Raw genomic sequence first — 25699 nt, 5'->3', positions numbered from 1 at the left:
TTCAAACTGTTCACACTACACCTCCTTCCTATCTTCCTGCACCTCCTTCCTCTCTTCCTGCACCTCCTCTATGTTTCTACTCACCGACACTCCTTCGAAGGAGCTGGTGTTCATGGCTCGGTAGATCTCAGCTGTGATATGTCGGTTGTTGTAGTTGAAATCTTCTAGGCGGTGACCTTTGGCCTTGAGGGGCCCCACAGTCTTGTTGAGGGCCAGTGCTAGGGCCCACACTGCATCATAGGCCAGCGGGGCCTCCTGAAAACCACCGGTTTCTTCTGGATTTTTACCCCCAAGTTTAGACATCAGCTGGGCGAGGAACTCCTGAGAGGTCTGCAGAGGAGAGACGATTGGAAATGATTGAGAACATCAGCTGGTTCCGTGTGAAGTGATGTAATGCGCTGATACGACATGGTTCACTCTCAGAGGTGACCACGACCTGAGACTGAGGAGGACCGGCCATACGGTAGTGACGTTAGTTAGTCTGCTTTTAATCATCATTTGATGGGATTGTGGTGAGTGATCTTGAAATGCACATTAACTGCACACAACCTGTAAGAAGAGTGACTTGTTATTGGTAGTCAAAGAAAACAAAGTCTGAAAAACTAACTGGCTTCATTTTTACTCACCAAAACCTCCTCTCTAAATGACAAATGTGTTCGTCCTCAGTGTCCTTAAAGATAATTGGATTTTTCTAACCTAACATCCCAAAAGGAAATAAAAGTGCACCTTTGAATCCTGATGAGATACCACAGAAACAGATCTTCCATGTGACGGTTTCCTTGTCAGCAGACAATCAGAAGAAAACTACTGTTTTTGCAGTTCAGTGTGTCAGGTAGAATAACTAAGTCTAAAAAAGATGATTAAACAGTTTTCAAATAAAGCAAGGGGATATTCAGAATATCTAGCCCACCTCATCTGGATGTAAAAACACTGATATTATCTAATTGTCCCGGAAGGTCAACAGAAGAACTGGAGATGCATAAACTTTATTTAACAGCTCTTTTTTTCTCTTCTCAATAAGTTTGGATGACTCGGAGACTGGTTGACAACAGAGTAAAACACAAGTAAACAACCTGTAGAGGTTCTGGTTTTAACATGTTTGATGCTGTTCAAACATCTGATGAGAACTTCCTGTGAAGCCTGCTGACACTGAAGCCCTGCAACAGTTTGCTGATGGCTTGATCGGGAGTTCAAAACACCTCTACTTGGCTGTGGAAAGATTATGGTTTATGTTGAAACATCTGCTTTTAACATGATGTAAATATGGTGAAAGTTTGGTGAAGATTATGGAAAAAAACAGTTGCTTATAAACAGGAATCAAACAGTGTTATAGTCACGTGTTGACATCCCTCCCCTCTGACTACATCTTACTGAACATTGTGGTTTATTACATCTGTCTGTGAACATGTTAATGAGTTTTCTCCACTTCCAGCTGTTAGAGACTGAACTTTGTTTTAGTGTTGAATGAATGTGATTTAAGAAGCATGTAAAGCTCTTATTTTGACAGCAGATGTATTCTTTGTTTTCTATATTACAGTCACAGACCGTCTGTTCTGGAAAGATACGTCACTTTTATCACTTTTTATCACTTTGAGCCCCGTGATGGTTCTCTGAGTTCAACACAGGAAGAGAAACACATCACAGGTCAAATACTTCTGTGACGTGCAGCAGGATTATTATCAGCATGTCAGCATGTATTCCTCGTCAGCAGGAAGTTTAGATCTCAACAATCACAAAAAAAGTCCATGAGAACCTGGAGTCTGCCTTTTGTTGCAGGCTGTCATTCTCCATCTACCTTCAGATCATTCCTGCCCTCACCTGATCCTCACCTTCATGTCCACCTACTTCCTCATTACTGACACCTTCTCCCTCAGTCTGTGCCAAAGGCCCCCAAATGAATCTAAAGACCACAATGATCAGAAAGCCCATCTTCATCTTTTGTCTCCATCAGTCACAGTAAAAACAGAAGTGACAGCAACGTTGGTCCTTCAACTACTGAGAGCTGCTGAGAGTGTCATCCTCTACAACACCTCAGAGCTCATCAGAACCCAGAGCAACACTTCAGTCAGCTGTTTGTTCTTTAATGTAATAGCAGCTTACTGCTCACATAATGCATTTCCCTATTTGCAGTGAGCCCTCATTAGGAGTTCAGATGCTGTGCCACCAATTACTGCAAATTAGAGGTGTTAAACAACTGGCCTGATTATAGCAGGGTCATGAGAGGATGTGTGGTGAGGCTGTGGAATAATAATAATAATAATAATAATAATAATAATAATAATAACAATAATAATAAATATAGATATAAATATAAATAAACATTATTTCCACAACACATTTTAAAACAAAGTCCAATTAGAAATAAAAACAATGCAGTCAATAATTAAAATGTGTGTAACAGAGGGTGAATGAAAACGTGTAACTTAATGTAACTAAGTACAATATATATAATAAGTGGCGTAGAGCTGTCATCATGAATTCCCTGCTGCTGCCTGTGATGCTCTGGAGCTCCACCGCTCTGCATCAACTCATAAGATCACTGGTGTCTCACCAGGTTGGAGGCCCCTCGCACCGTCTCTGGGTTGAGCATGACGATCTCAGTGGTCACATGACCCTCCACAGCCTCCGTCATCTGCTCCACCGTACAGTTGATGGATGGGTCCTTGATCTTGAACCAGTTGTCTGCGTACCAGCCGATGAGGAACCACACAAACTTTTTCCCGTACAGCTTCTCCTTGTACACCTGCAGAGGGAAGAACACATTCAGGTGAGTGTGAATCATTTTCATATGATTTTTAATTGAGGAAAAGATTTTCACTGTTGTTTTCTTTACTCTTTAATATTTTAAATTAGTTTTTGAAAGTGTATTGGTATTGCATCACTTCTCAGCTTCTGTCCTGATGTACTGTGATATATTTTCATGTATCACATGTGGTGGTCGGTTTGATGGACATTTTAATATCCGTCATGTCCCTGAGACACTGCAACAGACATGGAGGTGACATCATACAGTATGAGGTCTGTCTGAGACACAGATAGAAAAAAGACATGCAGTAAAGGGCTCTTATGTCGCTCAGTGTTACAGGCAAAGGTTCTTAAAATAGGAATTATTTAAATCCTTTTGCATGTTTTATTTAATTGCTTTTAATTGTTTGGATTTTTTCTGTTCTATCTAAGTTCTGACAGAAAGCAACAACGTCAGTAATTTTACTTTTTTATTCTTTGTTTTAATGGACAACCTCATAGAAAGCAAAGTTTTTAAGAGTGGTTTCACATTCTGTTTATATACTGTATTTGCACTAAAGAGTATTCATGTACAGGCATGTAGAGGACATGATACATAATCCTACTTTTAGTTTTACGGTACATTATTAGGTATATCGACACATGGGGTGGTGATCACTCGGAAACATAACAGTGGTGGTGAAGAAGAGGACTGAGAGCAAACATGGCCGTCAACAATTCAGCAGTTACAAAACAAAGAACTGCACATGTTCTATGAAGAAGGAAATCCATGAAACTAAAAATAAAACTCCAGAAATTCTCATTATAATAATAACTTGTATTTATTGTGAAAGGAAACAAAACTTCAGTAAATTTAATACTTTCTGCTTAATACTTTAAATGAGACAAATGAATGTGAAGAGGAGACTTTACCTCACAGAAGACCTTCCTGGCCTCCGTCTCATAGAAAAGGCCGACAATAATTCTGGCATCTTGGCGCTGAGAGAGAAAAGGGTGGAGTCACACATGGGTGGAGATAAACAGAACTTTAAAGGCCCTGCAGTGTGGATGGGGGTCCTGCAGTGTGGATGGGGGTCCTGGGGTTGCTGCAGCGTGGATGGGGGTCCTGCAGTGTGGATGGGGGTGCTGCAGTGTGGATGGGGGTGCTGTAGTGTGGATGGGGGTGCTGCAGTGTGGATGGGGGTCCTGCAGTGTGGATGGGGGTGCTGCAGTGTGGATGGGGGTGCTGTAGTGTGGATGGGAATGCTGCAGTGTGGATGGGGGTGCTGCAGTGTGGATGGGGGTCCTGGGGATGCTGCAGTGTGGATGGGGGTGCTGCAGTGTGGATGGAGGTCCTGGGGGTGCTGCAGTGTGGATGGGGGTGCTGCAGTGTGGATGGAGGTCCTGGGGGTGCTGCAGTGTGGATGGGGGTGCTGCAGTGTGGATCAGGAACAGAGGAGCCGACCCTCCTCTGCCTCCTGCACCACACAGCGGTACACTTCCTGTCCACAGGGTTACCTTCATGCTGTTACCATGGTTACCTCTGCAATGACCAATTAATCTTGAGAACAGAAACTAGACCAACATGCTGGGTGAGGTCATTGTCAGGAGTCTGTGGAAGAAGAGGTTCACTGTCGTTCTGCTTTCAGTGAAAACAGCGTGCAGACGTTTGTGACTCGTCATCAGACTCATATCAGAAATAAAATATAAAAACATGAAGTATATTTCACTGTCTGGTCCAGAAGAACTAAGTTCCTCATGTTGCTGAAATCTAGAAACAAAGCACTCAGCCAGTCATTCTTTTGTTTTAAACTCCAAATTAAATTCAGTGATGACTGACAACTTTGACTTATGATTCATGTGTTTGATTCATTCCAGTGACAGATGCATCTCCTCTTAAAGCATCACAGTATTTAAAACCAGTTGTGAAAAAAACTCTGGTTCCCTCTGAGAGGATGTTCAGGTTGATTTGGACTTCACGTCTCTGTTCAGAACCAGCTGCTTCTCATTAAATCAAATACTGATGCTTAGTCAAAGCTAAAGAGAAACACATCAGGTGTCCTCTCAAGTCGAAGAACAGACTGTGTTTGAGTCAGAGAGGAGCAAAAGTAAATGAGGATTTCTTTTAAGTAACATAATGGAGAGTTTGAACATTAACATATAAACTCCACGTGCTGATGAGTGGTCTGTGATACAGATAAAAGTGTGTGAGGACTTTGTTGTTGTTCTCAGTGGTGAACAGTTTCCTGACTGCTGTTCAGCTACATGTGTAAAAAGTGCACCTTGAGGTTTTTGACAGCCACAGCAGGGTCGGTGAGGAAACTCTGACGCACACTGATTTCAATCCCCGCCTCCTTCACCCTCTCCTCCAGATCATCCAGAGTCTGTGGACACAGAGAGACACAGTAAGGAGCTGTCAGAGGATGAAATGTGTGAGACCGACTGCACAGGTAGACACACTCATCTCATCGTGTCCATATTTATCATTAGTTTTCTTCTGTCACAAAAAAAAGACAGAAGAAGAAAGAAGTTTGTGTTGATGGTTGTTCAGAACAAACCTCTTTGTTCTCTTACATTCCTTTGTCTGGTGATTACAGCAACACTGGAAAACTCCAGTTTACAGGAAAAGGTCTAAATGAAATGATTTCTTTCACATAGCTGAGAATGTTGAGGACAAGAAAACTTGACCAAGATCAGAGGCCGTATCTGGAAGAAAGGACATCATTAAATATGCATTACATTAAAATAATTCCGTGTTCATCTACTTGTTCTGTTTCTGGGTGAGTGAGTGTTTGTGTTTCAGTTTGTTTGGACATGATGAATAGAATATTAAATGGAGTGCATTTAAACCAATGATCAAATGAAGCATATTTTTTGACTCATTAAAGTGAAGAAATATGTTATCTGGTGTTCATGTTTAGTAGTTCTTCTAACACTTTAATCTGAGATAGAGAAAATGATGTTCGTCCCTCCAGCTGACAGTCTTCTTCTTTTATTTATCAACTTAAAACACTCCTCAAACTTCTAGTACTGTGGAGCAGCGTTCACTCTGTCACTCTGAAACATGGAGGTTCAGTCGGAAAATAATGTATTTCTATGTTGACAATGAACCACGATAAAGACAGAAATAAAAGAAGGCTAAATCACTCCGGTAGTGTTGGATTACATCATTTCTGCTTGTAAAGGAGCTGATGTAATCCAACATCAGATCATGTAAAACTTACCATGAGGTTTCAGTTAATCATCTGCAATGTCATTTTTCATCAACGGACCACAGAGATCAAGCATGTCCTGTTTATAGCTTTTTATGTGATATAAATTTCAATAAAAACTCTGTAACGACCTGGTTGGACAGCTCTGGTCCTATTATCAGACTGTGGTGGCTACGCTAACTATAGCCTCATCAGCTAAGGCTCGCTTTAATAGGTTTTTGCCGCACTCCTCTCTACATCTCCTCTTTCTACATCTCTTTCTACATCTCTTTCTACATCTCCTCTTTCTACATCTCTCTCCACATCTCCTCTTTCTACATCCCCTCTTTCCACATCTCCTCTCTACATCCCCTCTTTCTACATCTCCTCTCTACATCTCCTCTTTCTACATCTCTTTCTACATCTCTTTCTACATCCCCTCTTTCTACATCTCCTCTCTACATCTCCTCTTTCTACATCTCTCTACATCTCCTCTTTCTACATCTCCTCTTTCTACATCTCCTCTTTCTACATCTCCTCTCTACATCTCCTCTCTACATCTCCTCTTTCTACATCTCCTCTCTACATCCCCTCTTTCTACATCTCCTCTCTCTACATCTCCTCTTTCTACATCTCTCTCTACATCTCCTCTTTCTACATCTCCTCTTTCTACATCTCTCTCTACATCTCCTCTCTCTACATCTCCTCTTTCTACATCTCTCTACATCTCCTCTTTCTACATCTCCTCTCTCTACATCTCCTCTCTACATCTCCTCTTTCTACATCTCCTCTCTACATCCCCTCTTTCTACATCTCCTCTCTCTACATCTCCTCTTTCTACATCTCTCTCTACATCTCCTCTCTCTACATCTCCTCTTTCTACATCTCCTCTCTACATCTCCTCTTTCTACATCTCCTCTCTCTACATCTCCTCTTTCTACATCTCCTCTCTACTTCTCCTCTTTCTACATCTCTCTACATCTCCTCTTTCTACATCTCCTCTCTACATCTCTCTACATCTCCTCTTTCTACATCTCTCTCTACATCTCCTCTCTCTACATCTCCTCTTTCTACATCTCCTCTCTCTACATCTCCTCTTTCTACATCTCCTCTCTACTTCTCCTCTTTCTACATCTCTCTACATCTCCTCTTTCTACATCTCCTCTCTACATCTCTCTACATCTCCTCTCTACATCTCCTCTTTCTACATCTCCTCTCTACATCTCTCTACATCTCTCTCTAGATGTCCTCTCTACATCTCCTCTCTACATCTCCTCTTTCTACATCTCTCTCTAGATGTCCTCTCTACATCTCCTCTTTCTACATCTCTCTCTCCATCTCCTCTCTACATCTCCTCTTTCTACATCTCTCTCTCCATCTCCTCTCTACATCTTCTCTTCTTATGGCACCTCGACCTGCTTTGTAATTCAAAAAGAGAGTGGTGCTGATTGAATCTGGCTAAACTATGATTGGACAACCTGTTTTCCAGAAGAGGGGCTTAGTTTAAGGTCAAAACTAAGATTCATTCAATTAGGGAGTTACAACAAAATCTAAGAGAAGGCCTTTAAATGATGAAAAGTGGTTAAACTCATGACTCACCGATGTAAACACTTCTGTTGTTTGCTGAATGGTGGCAATCTTGGTCCATTTCCACTTCTGGAAGAGCTGCACTCGGGTGGGGTTGTGCAGAGTGGCGGACGGATGAGTGCGGAAGAAGGTGGGGAAGCGCTGGCGGTTGGACAGAGCTGGAGAGCTGGATCCGTACGACAACTGAGACACACGGAGACACACACAGACACACCATACTGTCATCCTGATGACAACACAAAACCTAACATGGTGAACAAGGTATTCAACTTCATCCTCTAACTAAAGTTACTTAAGTTATTAAAACTGCAGAAATCAAGTGTCTACCTGAGGACATCTTCATGCTACAGAGCACGAACACACAAAGCCGATACCTTCAGATACATTCAAGGTGAGTTTGTACTGGAAATTAGTTGATTTTAAAATACCACATAACATAATTGTACAATTCTATATTGCATTTATGGTGTTCATGGTAGTGAAGAAGATCTTTGCTCTACTCAGCCTCTGGGACCAAAGATGATGAAGATGACTACAGGAAACTGAGGGAGCAAAGTTCCTGAGCAGCCACACTGGTGTCTTGATATATTATATTCCTCATAATATATAATAATGTGCTGCTCTATGGCCATAAACATCACAGCTGTCTCTCTCTACGCTGATGACACTCTTATGTTCCTCTTACATCGTGTGACGCTGGACACACACTGCAGTTCCTCACAGTTTGTTCCATGTTGGAAAAGTGTTGCAGGTGTTTGGATGAACCATCTGCCCATTAGCTATCACAGGGTAACTTCAACCAATCACATCATCGCTGTCTTCTTCTTTCTGTTTACTCGAACTGCCAGTAGGAAGTTGTGTGATCTCATGAATCCAGCTGCCTCCAAGATAAATAAAAAAAATAAATCTGTCACTATTTACAGTCCTGCATCAGTTCCTCTGATGAAACACATTCCTTTGTCTTTGTTTAAAGTTTGATTATTTTTATAATTTTTTACATCCCTGTTTTTTTCTTTATGTAAAACCTTTTGTAATCTGTTTTTTATAACGTGTGGATGTTACTTTTTACATAATGATCACTGACTCGGTGGATCAGTTCGTTTTTTAATCAGATTCTGTTTTTCTGAATCTACTCTCTGGACCGGCCTCCTCTGAATGGTTGGGGATATAATATCCCATACACCATATAGGTCTAATGATGGACTTAAATGGTATAATAAAAACAACTGGAAGTGCACTAACATAACTCAATTTTAAATAATTTACCTCTAATTTTTTTTCTGAATTAATGGTTACAAATAGCTTCAACTTTACTTATTTAAAATCATTATTTCAGATATTTAAATCCTTTTGAGGGTTAGTATTTGCGATGCAGTTTAGGACTGAGAGCGTCAGGGGAAAAAAAGCCATAATCAGGTACCACTGTCTTAGTGTTTGCTTCAATATCCCTCTGATGAATCATACAAAATCTATTCAACATTGTCAGTGAGTGCCGACAGTTTCAGGCTGTACATTATGAAATGGACAATGTCAGAGAAATAGGTCACAGTCGTACTGTAGGAAGGAGGAAAAGCTCCTGCTAACACAGATACACAGAACTTTTCTTAGTATGAGTGCACTTTTCAATCATTCCCCTCAGAGCACAGTGACATTCATCCTGTGCTGCACACCGAGCTCAGAGACGTTATTCTGACCTCCATACAGCCGCTCTCATCTGACACTGATCTGCTTGGAGAAGACAGAGACAACTGTCTGATAAATGTCAAAGTCCCCGGCAGTGGTTGGATGCAGGAAACAAAAGATGTGGGGCTACAGCTTCATTGGTGGAGTTGAACTCTGCCTGAGCTGGGTGGTGCTGGGAGGAAGCTGAATTTATAAAGCCAGGTTTTAGTTAGAGCTCAAACAAAGTGATGCTTTTATCATGTAACGGTTTGAAAAGCCTCTCCAACACTAGAATCATAGAGGCATTAGGTTTGATGTTTAAAAAATCAGCCAGGTGTGTGGAGGTGAGGAGGTGGGCGGGGTTTGTACCGACATGTGATGACCTTCACACTTTATAACACAACACCACCAACATGTGATGACCTTCACACTTTATAACACAACACCACCGACATGTGATGACCTTCACACTTTATAACACAACACCACCGACATGTGATGACCTTCACACTTTATAACACAACACCACCAACATGTGATGACCTTCACACTTTATAACACAACACCACCGACATGTGATGACCTTCACACTTTATAACACAACACCACCGACATGTGATGACCTTCACACTTTATAACACAACACCTCCGACATGTGATGACCTTCACACTTTATAACACAACACCACCAACATGTGATGACCTTCACACTTTATAACACAACACCTCCGACATGTGATGACCTTCACACTTTATAACACAACACCACCGACATGTGATGACCTTCACACTTTATAACACAACACCACCGACATGTGATGACCTTCACACTTTATAACACAACACCACCGACATGTGATGACCTTCACACTTTATAACACAACACCACCGACATGTGATGACCTTCACACTTTATAACACAACACCACCGACATGTGATGACCTTCACACTTTATAACACAACACCACCGACATGTGATGACCTTCACACTTTATAACACAACACCACCAACATGTGACGACCTTCACGCTTTATAACACAACACCTCCGACATGTGATGACCTTCACACTTTATAACACAACACCACCGACATGTGATGACCTTCACACTTTATAACACAACACCACCGACATGTGATGACCTTCACACTTTATAACACAACACCACCGACATGTGATGACCTTCACACTTTATAACACAACACCTCCGACATGTGATGACCTTCACACTTTATAACACAACACCACCAACATGTGATGACCTTCACACTTTATAACACAACACCTCCGACATGTGATGACCTTCACACTTTATAACACAACACCACCAACATGTGATGACCTTCACACTTTATAACACAACACCTCCGACATGTGATGACCTTCACACTTTATAACACAACACCACCAACATGTGATGACCTTCACACTTTATAACACAACACCTCCGACATGTGATGACCTTCACACTTTATAACACAACACCACCAACATGTGATGACCTTCACACTTTATAACACAACACCACCGACATGTGATTACCTTCACACTTTATAACACAACACCACCGACATGTGATGACCTTCACACTTTATAACACAACACCACCGACATGTGATGACCTTCACACTTTATAACACAACACCACCGACATGTGATGACCTTCACACTTTATAACACAACACCTCCGACATGTGATGACCTTCACACTTTATAACACAACACCACCGACATGTGATGACCTTCACACTTTATAACACAACACCTCCGACATGTGATGACCTTCACACTTTATAACACAACACCTCCGACATGTGATGACCTTCACACTTTATAACACAACACCTCCGACATGTGATGACCTTCACACTTTATAACACAACACCTCCGACATGTGATGACCTTCACACTTTATAACACAACACCACCGACATGTGATGACCTTCACACTTTATAACACAACACCTCCGACATGTGATGACCTTCACACTTTATAACACAACACCACCGACATGTGATGACCTTCACACTTTATAACACAACACCACCGACATGTGATGACCTTCACACTTTATAACACAACACCACCGACATGTGATGACCTTCACACTTTATAACACAACACCACCGACATGTGATGACCTTCACACTTTATAACACAACACCTCCGACATGTGATGACCTTCACACTTTATAACACAACACCACCAACATGTGATGACCTTCACACTTTATAACACAACACCACCGACATGTGATGACCTTCACACTTTATAACACAACACCACCGACATGTGATGACCTTCACACTTTATAACACAACACCACCAACATGTGATGACCTTCACACTTTATAACACAACACCTCCGACATGAGATGACCTTCACACTTTATAACACAACACCACCGACATGTGATGACCTTCACACTTTATAACACAACACCACCAACATGTGATGACCTTCACACTTTATAACACTACACCTCCGACATGTGATGACCTTCACACTTTATAACACAACACCTCCGACATGTGATGACCTTCACACTTTATAACACAACACCAGTGACATGTGATGACCTTCACACTTTATAACACAACACCACCGACATGTGATGACCTTCACACTTTATAACACAACACCACCGACATGTGATGACCTTCACACTTTATAACACAACACCACCAACATGTGATGACCTTCACACTTTATAACACAACACCACCAACATGTGATGACCTTCACACTTTATAACACAACACCTCCGACATGTGATGACCTTCACACTTTATAACACAACACAAGTGACATGTGATGACCTTCACACTTTATAACACAACACCACCGACATGTGATGACCTTCACACTTTATAACACAACACCTCCGACATGTGATGACCTTCACACTTTATAACACAACACCACCGACATGTGATGACCTTCACACTTTATAACACAACACCACCGACATGTGATGACCTTCACACTTTATAACACAACACCACCGACATGTGATGACCTTCACACTTTATAACACAACACCACCGACATGTGATGACCTTCACACTTTATAACACAACACCACCGACATGTGATGACCTTCACACTTTATAACACAACACCACCGACATGTGATGACCTTCACACTTTATAACACAACACCTCCGACATGTGATGACCTTCACACTTTATAACACAACACCACCGACATGTGATGACCTTCACACTTTATAACACAACACCTCCGACATGTGATGACCTTCACACTTTATAACACAACACCTCCGACATGTGATGACCTTCACACTTTATAACACAACACCTCCGACATGTGATGACCTTCACACTTTATAACACAACACCTCCGACATGTGATGACCTTCACACTTTATAACACAACACCACCGACATGTGATGACCTTCACACTTTATAACACAACACCTCCGACATGTGATGACCTTCACACTTTATAACACAACAGTACCGACATGTGATGACCTTCACACTTTATAACACAACATCACCGACATGTGATGACCTTCACACTTTATAACACAACACCACCGACATGTGATGACCTTCACACTTTATAACACAACACCACCGACATGTGATGACCTTCACACTTTATAACACAACACCTCCGACATGTGATGACCTTCACACTTTATAACACAACACCACCAACATGTGATGACCTTCACACTTTATAACACAACACCTCCGACATGTGATGACCTTCACACTTTATAACACAACACCACCGACATGTGATGACCTTCACACTTTATAACACAACACCACCAACATGTGATGACCTTCACACTTTATAACACAACACCTCCGACATGTGATGACCTTCACACTTTATAACACAACACCACCAACATGTGATGACCTTCACACTTTATAACACAACACCACCAACATGTGATGACCTTCACACTTTATAACACAACACCTCCGACATGTGATGACCTTCACACTTTATAACACAACACCTCCGACATGTGATGACCTTCACACTTTATAACACAACACAAGTGACATGTGATGACCTTCACACTTTATAACACAACACCACCGACATGTGATGACCTTCACACTTTATAACACAACACCACCGACATGTGATGACCTTCACACTTTATAACACAACACCACCAACATGTGATGACCTTCACACTTTATAACACAACACCACCAACATGTGATGACCTTCACACTTTATAACACAACACCTCCGACATGTGATGACCTTCACACTTTATAACACAACACAAGTGACATGTGATGACCTTCACACTTTATAACACAACACCACCGACATGTGATGACCTTCACACTTTATAACACAACACCTCCGACATGTGATGACCTTCACACTTTATAACACAACACCACCGACATGTGATTACCTTCACACTTTATAACACAACACCACCAACATGTGATGACCTTCACACTTTATAACACAACACCACCAACATGTGATGACCTTCACACTTTATAACACAACACCTCCGACATGTGATGACCTTCACACTTTATAACACAACACAAGTGACATGTGATGACCTTCACACTTTATAACACAACACCACCGACATGTGATGACCTTCACACTTTATAACACAACACCACCGACATGTGATTACCTTCACACTTTATAACACAACACCTCCGACATGTGATGACCTTCACACTTTATAACACAACACCACCGACATGTGATGACCTTCACACTTTATAACACAACACCACCGACATGTGATGACCTTCACACTTTATAACACAACACCACCGACATGTGATGACCTTCACACTTTATAACACAACACCACCAACATGTGACGACCTTCACGCTTTATAACACAACACCTCCGACATGTGATGACCTTCACACTTTATAACACAACACCACCGACATGTGATGACCTTCACACTTTATAACACAACACCACCGACATGTGATGACCTTCACACTTTATAACACAACACCACCGACATGTGATGACCTTCACACTTTATAACACAACACCACCAACATGTGACGACCTTCACACTTTATAACACAACACCTCCGACATGTGATGACCTTCACACTTTATAACACAACACCTCCGACATGTGATGACCTTCACACTTTAATTTACTAACATGTTCACCAAACTACAAACTGTGTTCACTTCTTTTACTGATTTAAAGATTTCTGCTCTGTATCAATGTATTTGCAAAACATGTGTACTGTTAACATGGAGACAAACAAAATGAAATCTTCACTCAGACGGGAAGTGTTCATCAAGGTAATAATATAATTCCGACATTATTGAATATATGAATAATGATCTTGTTGAGTTGGATCAGTGTGTTATTCCTGCACTCTCCCTCCTGTCAGAGAGCTGAAGTCTGTTTTATACAGGTGACCTTGTTCGACTGTCTCCTCCTGAACCAGGACTACAGCAACAGCTGGTCCAGTACAACAGATCTGTCAGGGCTCTGACTGGAAATATGAACAATAATGAGCTCATGATTATTGTAAAAACAAACAGTTTACCATCACTAACCATATCACTGAACATAGTATGAGTTACACCCACGCTGGTACAACATAACTGCATCACATAGCGTCAACATGTTAGTGTAGAGCACGAATGAAATCAGATTAAATATCTGTAAAGTCCAAATTCTAATTCAAATCTGTTTTAATATATCTGACAGTGTCATCCAGCCCGTTACACTGTATGGTGGAGAAGTTCAGGTCTTCTCAGTTATCACCGGATGTCTAATTCTACATTTTACACTAAAAACAGACACAGACAACAGAAGCTGTCAGATTACAATCAACATTCAGAAGATAACACTGACAGGTTTTAATCCCTTTAAATCCAGACACCAACACCCTCCAGTCCAAAGTCCCCCAAACCGAAGAAAGAGTCCTGCATGTCACACGCACACGCACGATTGAGTATAAAAGGATGATTTCAGAGAGGCAGAGTCTCTCAGTAGTGAAGCTTCTCTTCACTGGCTTCCTGTGAAATCAAGAATAGAATTTAAAATTCTCTTGCTGACTTACAAAGCTCTACATGACCAGGCTCCATCATATCTTAGAGATCTTATAGAACCATATAATCCTAGCAGAGCACTTCTCTCTCAGTACGCTGGTCTACTTGTGGTTCCTCGAGATTACAGAAGTAGAATGGGAGGCGGAGCTTCAGTTTTCAGGCTCCTCCCCTGTGGAACCAGCTCCCAGTTTGTGTTGGAGGGGCAGAAACCCTCTCTAGCTTTAAGATTAGACTCAAAACGTTCCTTCTTGATAAAGCCTATAGTTAGGGCTGGCTCAGGTAGACCTGAACCAACCCTTAGTTATGCTGTTATAGGCCGAGGCTGCTGGGGGACCTCGTTACATGCTGAGCTTCTTTTCTTTCCTCCTACTCTTTAACTGACTCATACCTCACCATCCTTTTCTCTCCCATAGTTTCTTCTTATTGTCTGTTGTCTCCATTCAGTTCCTTCGCTCGTGTAGTTTCTATTCTTTCTTTTCCAGATGTCCCGTCATGGAGCTGCATGTCTCTGCTCTGCGCTTGTCGTCTCCACCAACAGTTCTTCTCTTGTATCTCTATGCTGTCCTTTTCTCTCTCTGCTCTCCTCTCACTCCAACCGGTCGAGGGAGATGTTCTCCACCTCTGAGTCTGGTTCTGTCAGAGGTTTCTTCCTGTTCAGTGGGAGTTTTTCTTCCCTCTGTTGGAGGTTTTTCTCCCATAAAGAGGAGTTTTTTCCCTCCTAGTTTATGTGGGAATTGTTGAATTGTTGGTTTCTCTGTATACTATTGTAAAGTCTTGCTGTAAGGACTTTAATGTGTTAAGTGCCATGAAATAGCCTGTGTTGTGATTTGGCGCTATATAAATAAAGTTGAATTGAATTGAATTGATTTGAATTGAATTGAATTGAATTGAATTGAATTGAATTGAATTGAATTGAATTGAATTGAATTGAATTGAATTGAATTGAATTGAATTGAATTGAAGATGGGGAGAATTTCACCACTCTGTGAAAGACTGTGTGGGAAAATAGTGCAACAATCTAAGAATAATGTTCCTCAATGTAAAACTACAAAGAATTAGTGGATTTCATCGTCTACGGTTCATAATATCATTAAAAGATTCAGAGAATCTGGAGAAATCTCTGAACACAAGGGACAAGGCTGGAAACCAATATTGGATGGTGGTGATCTTCAGGCCGTCAGGCAGCACTGCATTAAAAACAGACTATTCTGGAGTGGAAATCACTGCATGGGCTCAGGAACACTTGTGAAAACCATCGTCTGTGAACACAGTTCATCGCTGCGTCCACAAATGAAGGTTAAAACTCTCCAAAGAAGAAATCAGATAGAAACATGATCAGAAACACCGCCGCCTTCTCTGGACCGAGATCATTGAAGATGGACTGAGGTGAAGTGGAGACTGTCCTGAGGTCTGATGGATCACAATCTGAGATTCTTTTAGGAAATCATGGACGCTGCATCCTCCAAGTTAAAGAGGAGAGGGACCATCCAGCTTGTTATCAGCGCTCAGTTCAAAAGCCAGCATCTGTGATGGTACAGGGATCCATTAGCACACATGAACTGGGTAGCTTGAACATCTAGAAGGAAGCATTAATGCTGAATGAGATATTCAGGTTTTGGAGCAACATATGCTGCCATCCAGACAACGTCTCTTTCAGGGAAGGTCTTGTTTATTTCAGCAGAACAACGTCCAACCACATTCTGCACGTATTCCAACAGCATGACTCCGTAGTAGAAGAGTCCGCTGATAAACTGACCTCCTGCAGTCCAGACCTGTCAATCATTGAAAACATCTGGAGCATCAGGACATGAACAATACAACAAAGGAGACCCTGAACTGTTGAGCAGCTGAAATCCTATATCAGGCAAGAATGGGACCACATTTCACTTTCAAAACTCCAGAAACTGGTCTCCTCAGTTCTCAAACATTTACAGATGTAAAAAGAAGAAATGATGCAGCACAGGAGTAAACATGACCCTGTCCCAACTTTTTGAGATGAGTTGCTGCCATCAAATTCAAAATAAGCACATACTTTTCATAAAACTATGACATGTCTCAGTTTAAACATTTCATATGTTGTCTTTGGTCTATTGTCAGTTATATGAGTTTACATGTTTTACAAATAATCAAATTCAGTTTTTATTTAGAGTTTACACAGCATCCCAACTTTTTCTGAAACAGGCTTGTAAAATGACACATCTGTAGAAGCTGAATCAGAGTCATGCTGACGTCAGGAACACACTGTGTGTTTGTGCCAAACTGTGTGTGTGTGTGTGTGTGTGTGTGTGTGTGTGTGTGTGTGTGTGTGTGTGTGTGTGTGTGTGTGTGTGTGTGTGTGTGTGTGTGTGTGTGGTGGTGTGGTGTGGTCACACAGCAGATCAGTGGACACTGAGGACAGCCTCTGTCCCACTGTTTCTATACAAGCTGCTCTTTTCATGCAGCACTGTTCATGCTAATTCTTCTATTGTTTCCTTTCTAAAAACAGACATACATGCTCTCACAACACAAATCTTTCTAAAGAAATCTTCCAGGCAGCATGTTGACTCACCGCTGCAACAGCAAATATACGTTAGTGAAATATGATAGCTATGTGTTGGAGAGGTTCTCACCACGATGAGGTTCCACATGCGAGCAGCTTCAGCCACCAGCGTGGACACGGAGCTGCAGCCTGGCATCAGCACCACCTTGATGGGCTCCGTGTACAGGAGGTCATACAGCAGTTTGGTGGCCTCGCCTGGATCACACTGTGGACAGAGACAGACAGTAAGGGGACATCATCAGGACGTCCTCACTGAGACAGACAGCAGTGGCACATCATCAGGACGTCCTCACTGAGACAGACAGCAGGGTGACATCATCAGGACCATGAGAAACTAAATTCTCTGGTCTGATGAAACAAATATTGAACTCTTTGGCCTGAATGCCAAGCGTCATGTTTGGAGGAAACCAGGCACCGCTCATCACCTGACCAATACCATCTCTACGGTGAAGCATGGTGGTGGCAGCATCATGCTGTGGGGATGTTTTTCAGCAGCAGGAACTGGGAGACTAGTCAGGATGGAGGGAAAGATGAATGCAGCAATGTACAGACATCCTTGATGAAAACCTTCTCCAGAGCGCTCTGGACCTCAGACTGGGGCGAAGGTTCATCTTCCAACAGGACAACGACCCGAAGCACACAGCAGAGATAACAAAGGAATGGCTTCGGGACAACTCTGTGAATGTCCTTGAGAGGCCCAGGCAGAGCCCAGACTTGAACAAGATTGAAAATCTGAAGAGATCTGAAAATGTCTGTGCACCGACGCTCCCCATCCGACCTGATGGAGCTTGAGAGGTCCTGCAAAGAAGAACGGGAGAAACTGCCCAAGAATAGGAGACAAGCTTATAGCATCATACTCAAAAAGACTTGAGGCTGTAATTTCTGCCAAAGGTGCTTCAACAAAGTATTGAGCAAAGGCTGTGAATACTTATGTACATGTTATATTTACGTTCTTTATATTTAATAGATTTGCAAAAAATTAAAAAAAACTTTTTTCACGTTATCATTATGGGGTATTGTGTGTAGAATTTTGAGGAAAAAAATGAATTTAATCCATTTTGAAATAAGGCTGTAACATAACAAAATGTGGAAAAAGTGAAGCGCTGTGAATACTTTCCGGATGCACTGTAAAACAATGACTGACTGTCAGATCTACCTGTCGTTATACCATAAGGTCTGCTTCAGTATAAGCACACAGAGAGCAGAGCCGGCAGCAGGAGGAGAGGTGAGGCACGCTCCAAGGTCACCTCCACCTGAGCCCGACAGCCCTGTCTGGGGAGGCAGACACGCAATCTATCTGCTGGGGAAACATTTACCCAGCAGTCAGCCCCCATTATCCTGATCCACATGTTACAGATGCTGCTTCACTTCCATTTACAGACAGACCACAATGAAAAATCAATAAGCCATTTAAATGATAATGCGACAGGTGTGAGCATTAATCATGTTATAGTTTTTTCATTACGTCATGTGACTCCACACAGATTATTTCAAACAGACGAACATAAAACACTGAGTTCAGTAACTGTAAAACCTTTGGGAGATGATGAAATCATGGATCAGGAGCCTGACGTGCTGGAGAACCTGTCACGGGAGTGAAGGATAGGACCCAATAACAACCACGAAGACAGGGATCAGGTACAGAATTGGACTTTGTTTTATCAGGGGGTTGGTCAGAGACAGGCAGTCTAAGCCGGCTTGTGGGCACATCCCCGCGCTCCACACCGGACAGCGTGGGTTCGGTCAGAACCGCAGCGGCGGCAGGCAGACAGGCAGGTGCGTTTGTCGACTGAGTGGTCTCCGTGAACCGACACAGGACAGCAAGCACGGGATCTTCGTGGATCTCCGTGGGGCAACAGGTAAGTCACAACAATGACACAACCTGGCGGCTGGCACACTAGCAGGTACTGGTGACAGAAGGGAGAGAGCTCAGAACCAGATATCTAAACAGGGCATGAACCTACGGGGCTGCGTTACCGTGGTACCAAGGCGAGTTGACGTACGGACTGACCAAGGTGGAGAGTATGACCGGGGTAGATATACAGCCAGGAGGTGATTAGTGGAATCAGGAACTGCTGTGCCAGCCGGGCAGGTGGTGGTAGTTAACTTGATGTGGAGAGGAGAAAACCACACCTTCCAGACACAGATCAAAACACAGAGCACGTGCGTCCTGCACTCTCCTGCACACTGCTGGCGTCCATACTGGTTTTATTTCTTTGTGATTGGTCAGTTCCTGATGGCACACCCACCATTCGCTCTCCGTTAAGTCTCAGTATTAAGTCTCAGTGTTATCCAACGGCAGCTGGACTCCACTAAAGTTTCCACTCTGATCTGAAATTCTTCTGTCGAAAGTCTTCTTCTCTTAAGTTCTTGTTTACTTCAAACCCGAAGAAGTTTTTGGATGAGAGGTGGAACGTGTTGGAGAACTTCAGGTCTTTAGATAGCACTGCTGTGAAAACACTGTGAAGATGCTGTTAGATGGATGAACTGACAATAAAGCAGTATAATGCAGTCTGTTGTCATGGAGCTTCATCAGAATGAATGTAGTGATTATTATTATTATTATTATTATTATTATTATTATTATTATTAACGTGCACTCGACAGTCATCTAATCTGACAGAGACTTTGTAGGAATCAGTGCTAACGTTAGCGAGCTGGGCTAACTTCACATCCCAGTGTCTCCTCCCAAAGCTTTGAAGGAACAGACGACGAGCTGAGGAGACACGTCTGTGATGCAGGAGGACATTTCTCAGTCCGTCACAACTCAAGGTTCACACAATGCCCACACACACAAACACACGCACACACATGTGGTCTAATCTTCTTTAAAAATAGAAGAATTTGTACAGCATCTGTTTCACTGTGGTTTGTATTACTTCACAGAAACAGACTGGAGCTCTTGCTCTCTGTTTTTATATCATGTGTTAACATTGGCTCTCCTGACAGGGAGAGTTACGTAACAGAGAGCAGATCCAGCTGGGTACGAAGCTCGTCATCACAGCAGTCAGAAGATGATTCCACAGAGGAGACAAAGAAAGTGCTGTTAAAAGAAATCCTTCAGTTCAGAGTAAGGAAGTCGTTAAAATAAGGCTCCAGAGATTTGAATATAGAACGTTCAACACTTGGTATTGAGTGTAAAATCAGTTGTGAAGAGGCCTTTTTAATCAAATCATGAAAAGTCAGAGTTTTCTTTGTGGGAAATTTAAGTTAAAACAGAGAGAGCTGCTTCACTGAACATCTGCTGGATCTCTGCATGTCGGGAACGACTCGCCAACATGTCAGAAACGTTTAAAAAAGGCTTGACTTCATTTCCTGCTGCTTTGTGTGTCAGCATCAATAGCTGAAAGGATGTAAACTTAGAAACAAGCTGTTGCCTAGCAACGGGCCCCGACAGCGTCTCCATCCTGCCGGTGAGGGTAAATCCACTCCTGCTGAGTTAAAGGAGGCGTATGCTGAGTGCAGTCTCTCCACCTCATGACACCGAGTCCACAGGCTCACAGAGAGCTGCCCTCTTCCGGCCTCAGTCACACGGACGGCTTGTAAAGCAGCTGACGCATTGATTAACTGGAGCACTCGTGTGAAATCAGCAACACATTCAAATGAGCTTTCACCTCTGAGCAGCGGGCCGGACACACATTTGATCATCGTTCTCGACATCTCAGGAAGGATCTGGAGAGGTTTTCTGCTCCGTTCACCACCTGATGACACAGGCTTTTCTCTGGCAGCTCTTCATGCAGCGCTGGACTGTTATCAGCGGGAGATCCACCGGAGGATGCAGATCAGTGGAGTGTTGAGAGGCGTGTGATCGATGAGCCCTCCGGCCTCTTCTTCTTCCACTTGGCCGACTCCTCGCCGTGTGCTTCTCTGTGTGTTCACTGATAAGATAGTGTAACATCTCTTCTTTTTCTTGGCGCCAAATCTGTGTTTGTTTGAACTGCAGTTGTCCTGGTTACTGTTGTCATGCCAACCTCTACACCCTCCCTAACCCCCGCCCCACACCCAGCGTTTGAAGTAGGGATCCAATGCAGAACAGCTTGAACCAATCAGAGCGATGCTTTTAGAGGAGCCCCGCCTGTCACAGTGAGCTGAACTGTTTCTACAAAGTGTGTTTACGTCCAGAGAGGCTCAGGCGGGAGACGAGGAACAGTCGGAAATTCAAACCCAGCAGTGACAGACGCCTGTCTGACTCATTCAAAACAAACAGGGCCACTGAACATTAGTTTGTCATGGAAACCTAAAAAACATTAATAGAGCTGAAACATGTATTTGACAAACTGCAGGTGAGGAGGAACAAACAGAGCTGAGCAACTGAAACGATGCAGAAAGACTTTTATTACTCTGCTTTTAAAAGAAGTGCCACATGTGATGAACCCTCCCCCTGAGTCATGTGACTGGAGGTCTGCCTGCACACGGAGCTGCTGCTATCAGAGCCTGATGGATGTCCGTCACATCAAACAGCTGGTCCTCTTCTTTAAAGCAGTCGTCTCCCTGAGAGTTGTGACTTCCTGTTTCTCACTCGGTCTCATCTTGTAAAGGAGCTGACTGCAGGAATTATCTTACATCTGACCGCTGACCTTTGACCTCTGAATCCGAACCCACAGCTCCAATTGGTTCAGTGGTTCATGTGTTCTCAGTGTTTGCTTCAGATACAGAAACAGTCAGAGTGAGCAACTCCATCCACGACCATCAGAAATATATCTCCTCCCAACAGTTACTCCACGGCAGCAGAAACAGTCCTGCAACATACTGCTTCACCACATCTCTGTCAGCCATGACAGACATGATCTGGTTCTAACAACACTTCTGTGTGCTCTGAGCTTCAAATTTATATATAAGTATAAGTATTTATAAGCTATTATACAACAAGTAGCTCCGCCTCACAGATCTGATTGGTCAACTGAACATCCGGAACAAATCACCATGACATCACACCCTGCTCATCACTATAAATATTAATATAAATATCCACCTCCTCAATAGGAATATAGAATTAGTATTGAATTTCATATAATATTTAATATAATGTAGTTTCTACTTGTTATAGTTCTATTAAATGACCCATTTGGTGAAGTCGGGTGTCTTTCGGTCCTTTTTGGTCGCTCTGAGCACCCGTACCGTAACACCACGGATAGTCACGCACTTACAATCCTAGAGGAGGCTAGCTGGACCGGTTTGGTTTGAACACATGACACGGAGCTAAAATGTTAAAAACACATTAATTCATGGATATCTTTGTTCATCAGATATCTTTGTCCATCAGATATCTTTATTTAATCAGATATCTTTGTTCATCAGATATCTTTATTTAATCAGATATCTTTGTCCATCAGATATCTTTATTTAATCAGATATCTTTGTTCATAAGATATCTTTGTTTCAACCAGACTGAGCTAACTGAGCAGTTTAGTGTTTCTATGTTCTGTATTTATTCAGTTGAAGACTAGAAATCCTCTCCGTTGCTAGGTGGTTGCTAAGGGTCGGACTACTTCCTGGAGTAGGAAACATTACAGATGTTACATGAGAGTCTACTGACGCAACTGATTGTTTTACAGTTCTTAGTCATAACTCATGTGTTGCCATGGAAACGGAGATCACATTAACAAAAAGTTTTATATTTTGATAGTGAATTGCTCCACAATATGAAAACATTTAGATTACATGTTTTATTTAGTCGGTAACTTGTTGTATAATCTCAATATTACACTGGTGAGCAGGGTGTGATGTCATAATGATTTGCGCACGTTCCAAATGTTCTGTTGACCAATCAGATATCTGGGGCGGAGCTACTTGTTGTATATTATTGCTTAAATAACATACAACCTGTTGTAACTTTTTGTTTACTGAACGCACTATCAAACAGTGTTGGAGGAAAAGTAAGTGAGCCGACAATCAAGCACCTCAGAGTGTTTGTGACGCTGCAGATCGGACCTGCAATACGTTCCTCCTCACAGAACCGGCTCAGCTCGGTCCGACTGTTGGGACCTCTGAGCCTCTCTGTCCTCTTCTTCTTCATCTAACGACAGCAGCCACAGAGGAAACTCTGGATGATGAAAATAGAAACTCTCTTCATTTATCCAACCTGCACTGTGAGTGTTTGATGTATTCAGAGCTGAAATGTTCTAACTTACACTTCTGTCACATTTCATTTGATTTATTTAGAGAAGACAAATGTATTCATGAGTGCACTAAATATAGACCCTGAGTGAAGAATCTGTAGGTTCACTTTGATCTGGAGCACATCGCTCAACACACCAAAAGTCTCTGGAAACCATCCAGAACTCACAGAACCAGAGTTACATCTATAACCCAGTTAAACAGAGTCCAGGCAGCATCAGATCTTTGGAGTGTCTCTCTGGCAGAGACGTACACCACATGGGCTGAAATACACTCATCAGCCACGTCCCTGTCGGTCACCTGGCCTGACTGACCTGTCACTGATCCTTATCTCTCCTGCGTATCTAATAGCCAAAAAATAATAGAATAATAATAATAACTTCAAGTGTCTCACTGGTGTACTTTCTAATGAACCAGCAGCTGACCTTTGTTGTGGTGACCTGGTAAAGTAAAACCATGTGCTGCCTTTCCTGTCATCCACACTCACACCTCCGTCCTCCACCGCTCCCCCAGCTTTCTCGTTCTGCCTGCGTTCCCTCGATCCCACCATTCCTCTCTCTGAGCCGCTGCACAGATCACGTCTGAATTCACAGCGCATTGCTGCTCTCATAACATTTGGAGTTCAGGTTGAGAGGGAGCCGACAGAAATAGACTAGCAGAGAAGTTTTTGAGGTGATCTGTTAGCAGAGAGCGTGGAGCTGTTGAAACACGTAAACAACACATCGCTGCAGTTCTTATGCAAACACACACACACACACACACACACACACACACACACACACACACACACACACACACACACACACACACACACACACACACACACACACACGCAGCGGCTCCACCACCATGTATAGGTGGAACATTTCTCTGGGGCTGCGACCCAATTTATGGTCTGAATGCTGCATTTTAAAACACGCAGTACACAGAAGACTGCAGATGATCCTACTGATGGTATGGAGCTGTGTGTGTGTGTGTGTGTGTGTGTGTGTGTGTGTGTGTGTGTGTGTGTGTGTGTGTGTGTGTGTGTGTGTGTGTGTGTGTGTGTGTGTGTGTGTGTGTGTGTGTGTGTGTGTGTGTGTGTGTGTGTGTGTGTTACTTCATGTTACTCTCACAGAAGTCATCTGTTTTTTTCTGCCTCTTTGTTACTCTTTGTCTTTATTGACTCTGAATAAATCTGAAGTGAAAAATCCATTTGGAATAAATGAAATAAAATAATGCAGTCATAAATGTGGATAATCCATATAATCCATTAATAAATACGTAGGCCACTGAATTTTTCTTTAGATCTGCAATTATAACTGTAAGTGGTTATTTTAATTATCAGCTGTGTGCTAACAGACTGTTAATATGTATTTATTAACATTATTTTGGTTCAGATGGTCTGCAGCCTTTTTCTAAAACAGACAAGCTGATCTGACAGTGAAGGGGAGTTTTCACAACCTGGCAACCCAGTGGTTGTTTAAATCAGACTTTAAACAGATCAATGATGCACTGCTAAATGTTTCATGATTAATAAAGCCATTAGGTTCAGCATACAGGGGCCTTTTTGAACATTTTTCATTATTAAATGTATAATTTTGGTTAAACAGCTCAGGTCGGACAACCACTTCCTGTAAAGTAAAATAACTTAAATTGATGCTTACAGCTGCGTGAATGTTGTAATTTCTACATTCTTTTGTGTTGGGAGGCTCTTCAGTGAGCACATGCAGGGGCAAATAATCAAACAATAACATACATGTATGTATGTAGGGAGCTGGACAGTCTGTCAGTTACTCACCATGCTGTCGTAGTGGATCAGCTCCAGCT

General features: G+C 42.4%; 1 protein-coding gene across 2 annotated transcripts in view; it reads right to left on the bottom strand.

The window, feature by feature from the left end:
* The window catches only part of gabbr1b (gamma-aminobutyric acid (GABA) B receptor, 1b), a 121805-nt gene that overhangs the window by 31947 nt on the left and 64159 nt on the right, over nucleotides 1–25699 (bottom strand). For both annotated transcript variants that reach the window (XM_069720677.1, XM_069720678.1), the window contains 7 exons: nucleotides 25671–25699; nucleotides 17844–17978; nucleotides 7515–7685; nucleotides 5007–5108; nucleotides 3658–3723; nucleotides 2552–2743; nucleotides 85–330 (listed from right to left, as the gene is read on the bottom strand). The exon at nucleotides 25671–25699 is cut by the window's right edge and continues 132 nt beyond it. In XM_069720677.1, coding sequence (XP_069576778.1) covers nucleotides 85–330; nucleotides 2552–2743; nucleotides 3658–3723; nucleotides 5007–5108; nucleotides 7515–7685; nucleotides 17844–17978; nucleotides 25671–25699 — 941 coding nt within the window. The remainder of the gene's footprint in view (nucleotides 1–84; nucleotides 331–2551; nucleotides 2744–3657; nucleotides 3724–5006; nucleotides 5109–7514; nucleotides 7686–17843; nucleotides 17979–25670) is intronic.

This window comes from Brachyistius frenatus, unplaced genomic scaffold (assembly GCF_029030835.1).
Source record: "Brachyistius frenatus isolate BFR_SWC_R1_liver_20210118 unplaced genomic scaffold, ASM2903083v1 Contig_245, whole genome shotgun sequence".
Classification (NCBI taxonomy): Eukaryota; Metazoa; Chordata; class Actinopteri; family Embiotocidae; genus Brachyistius; species Brachyistius frenatus.
This window is presented reverse-complemented; position numbering and strand designations above follow the sequence as displayed.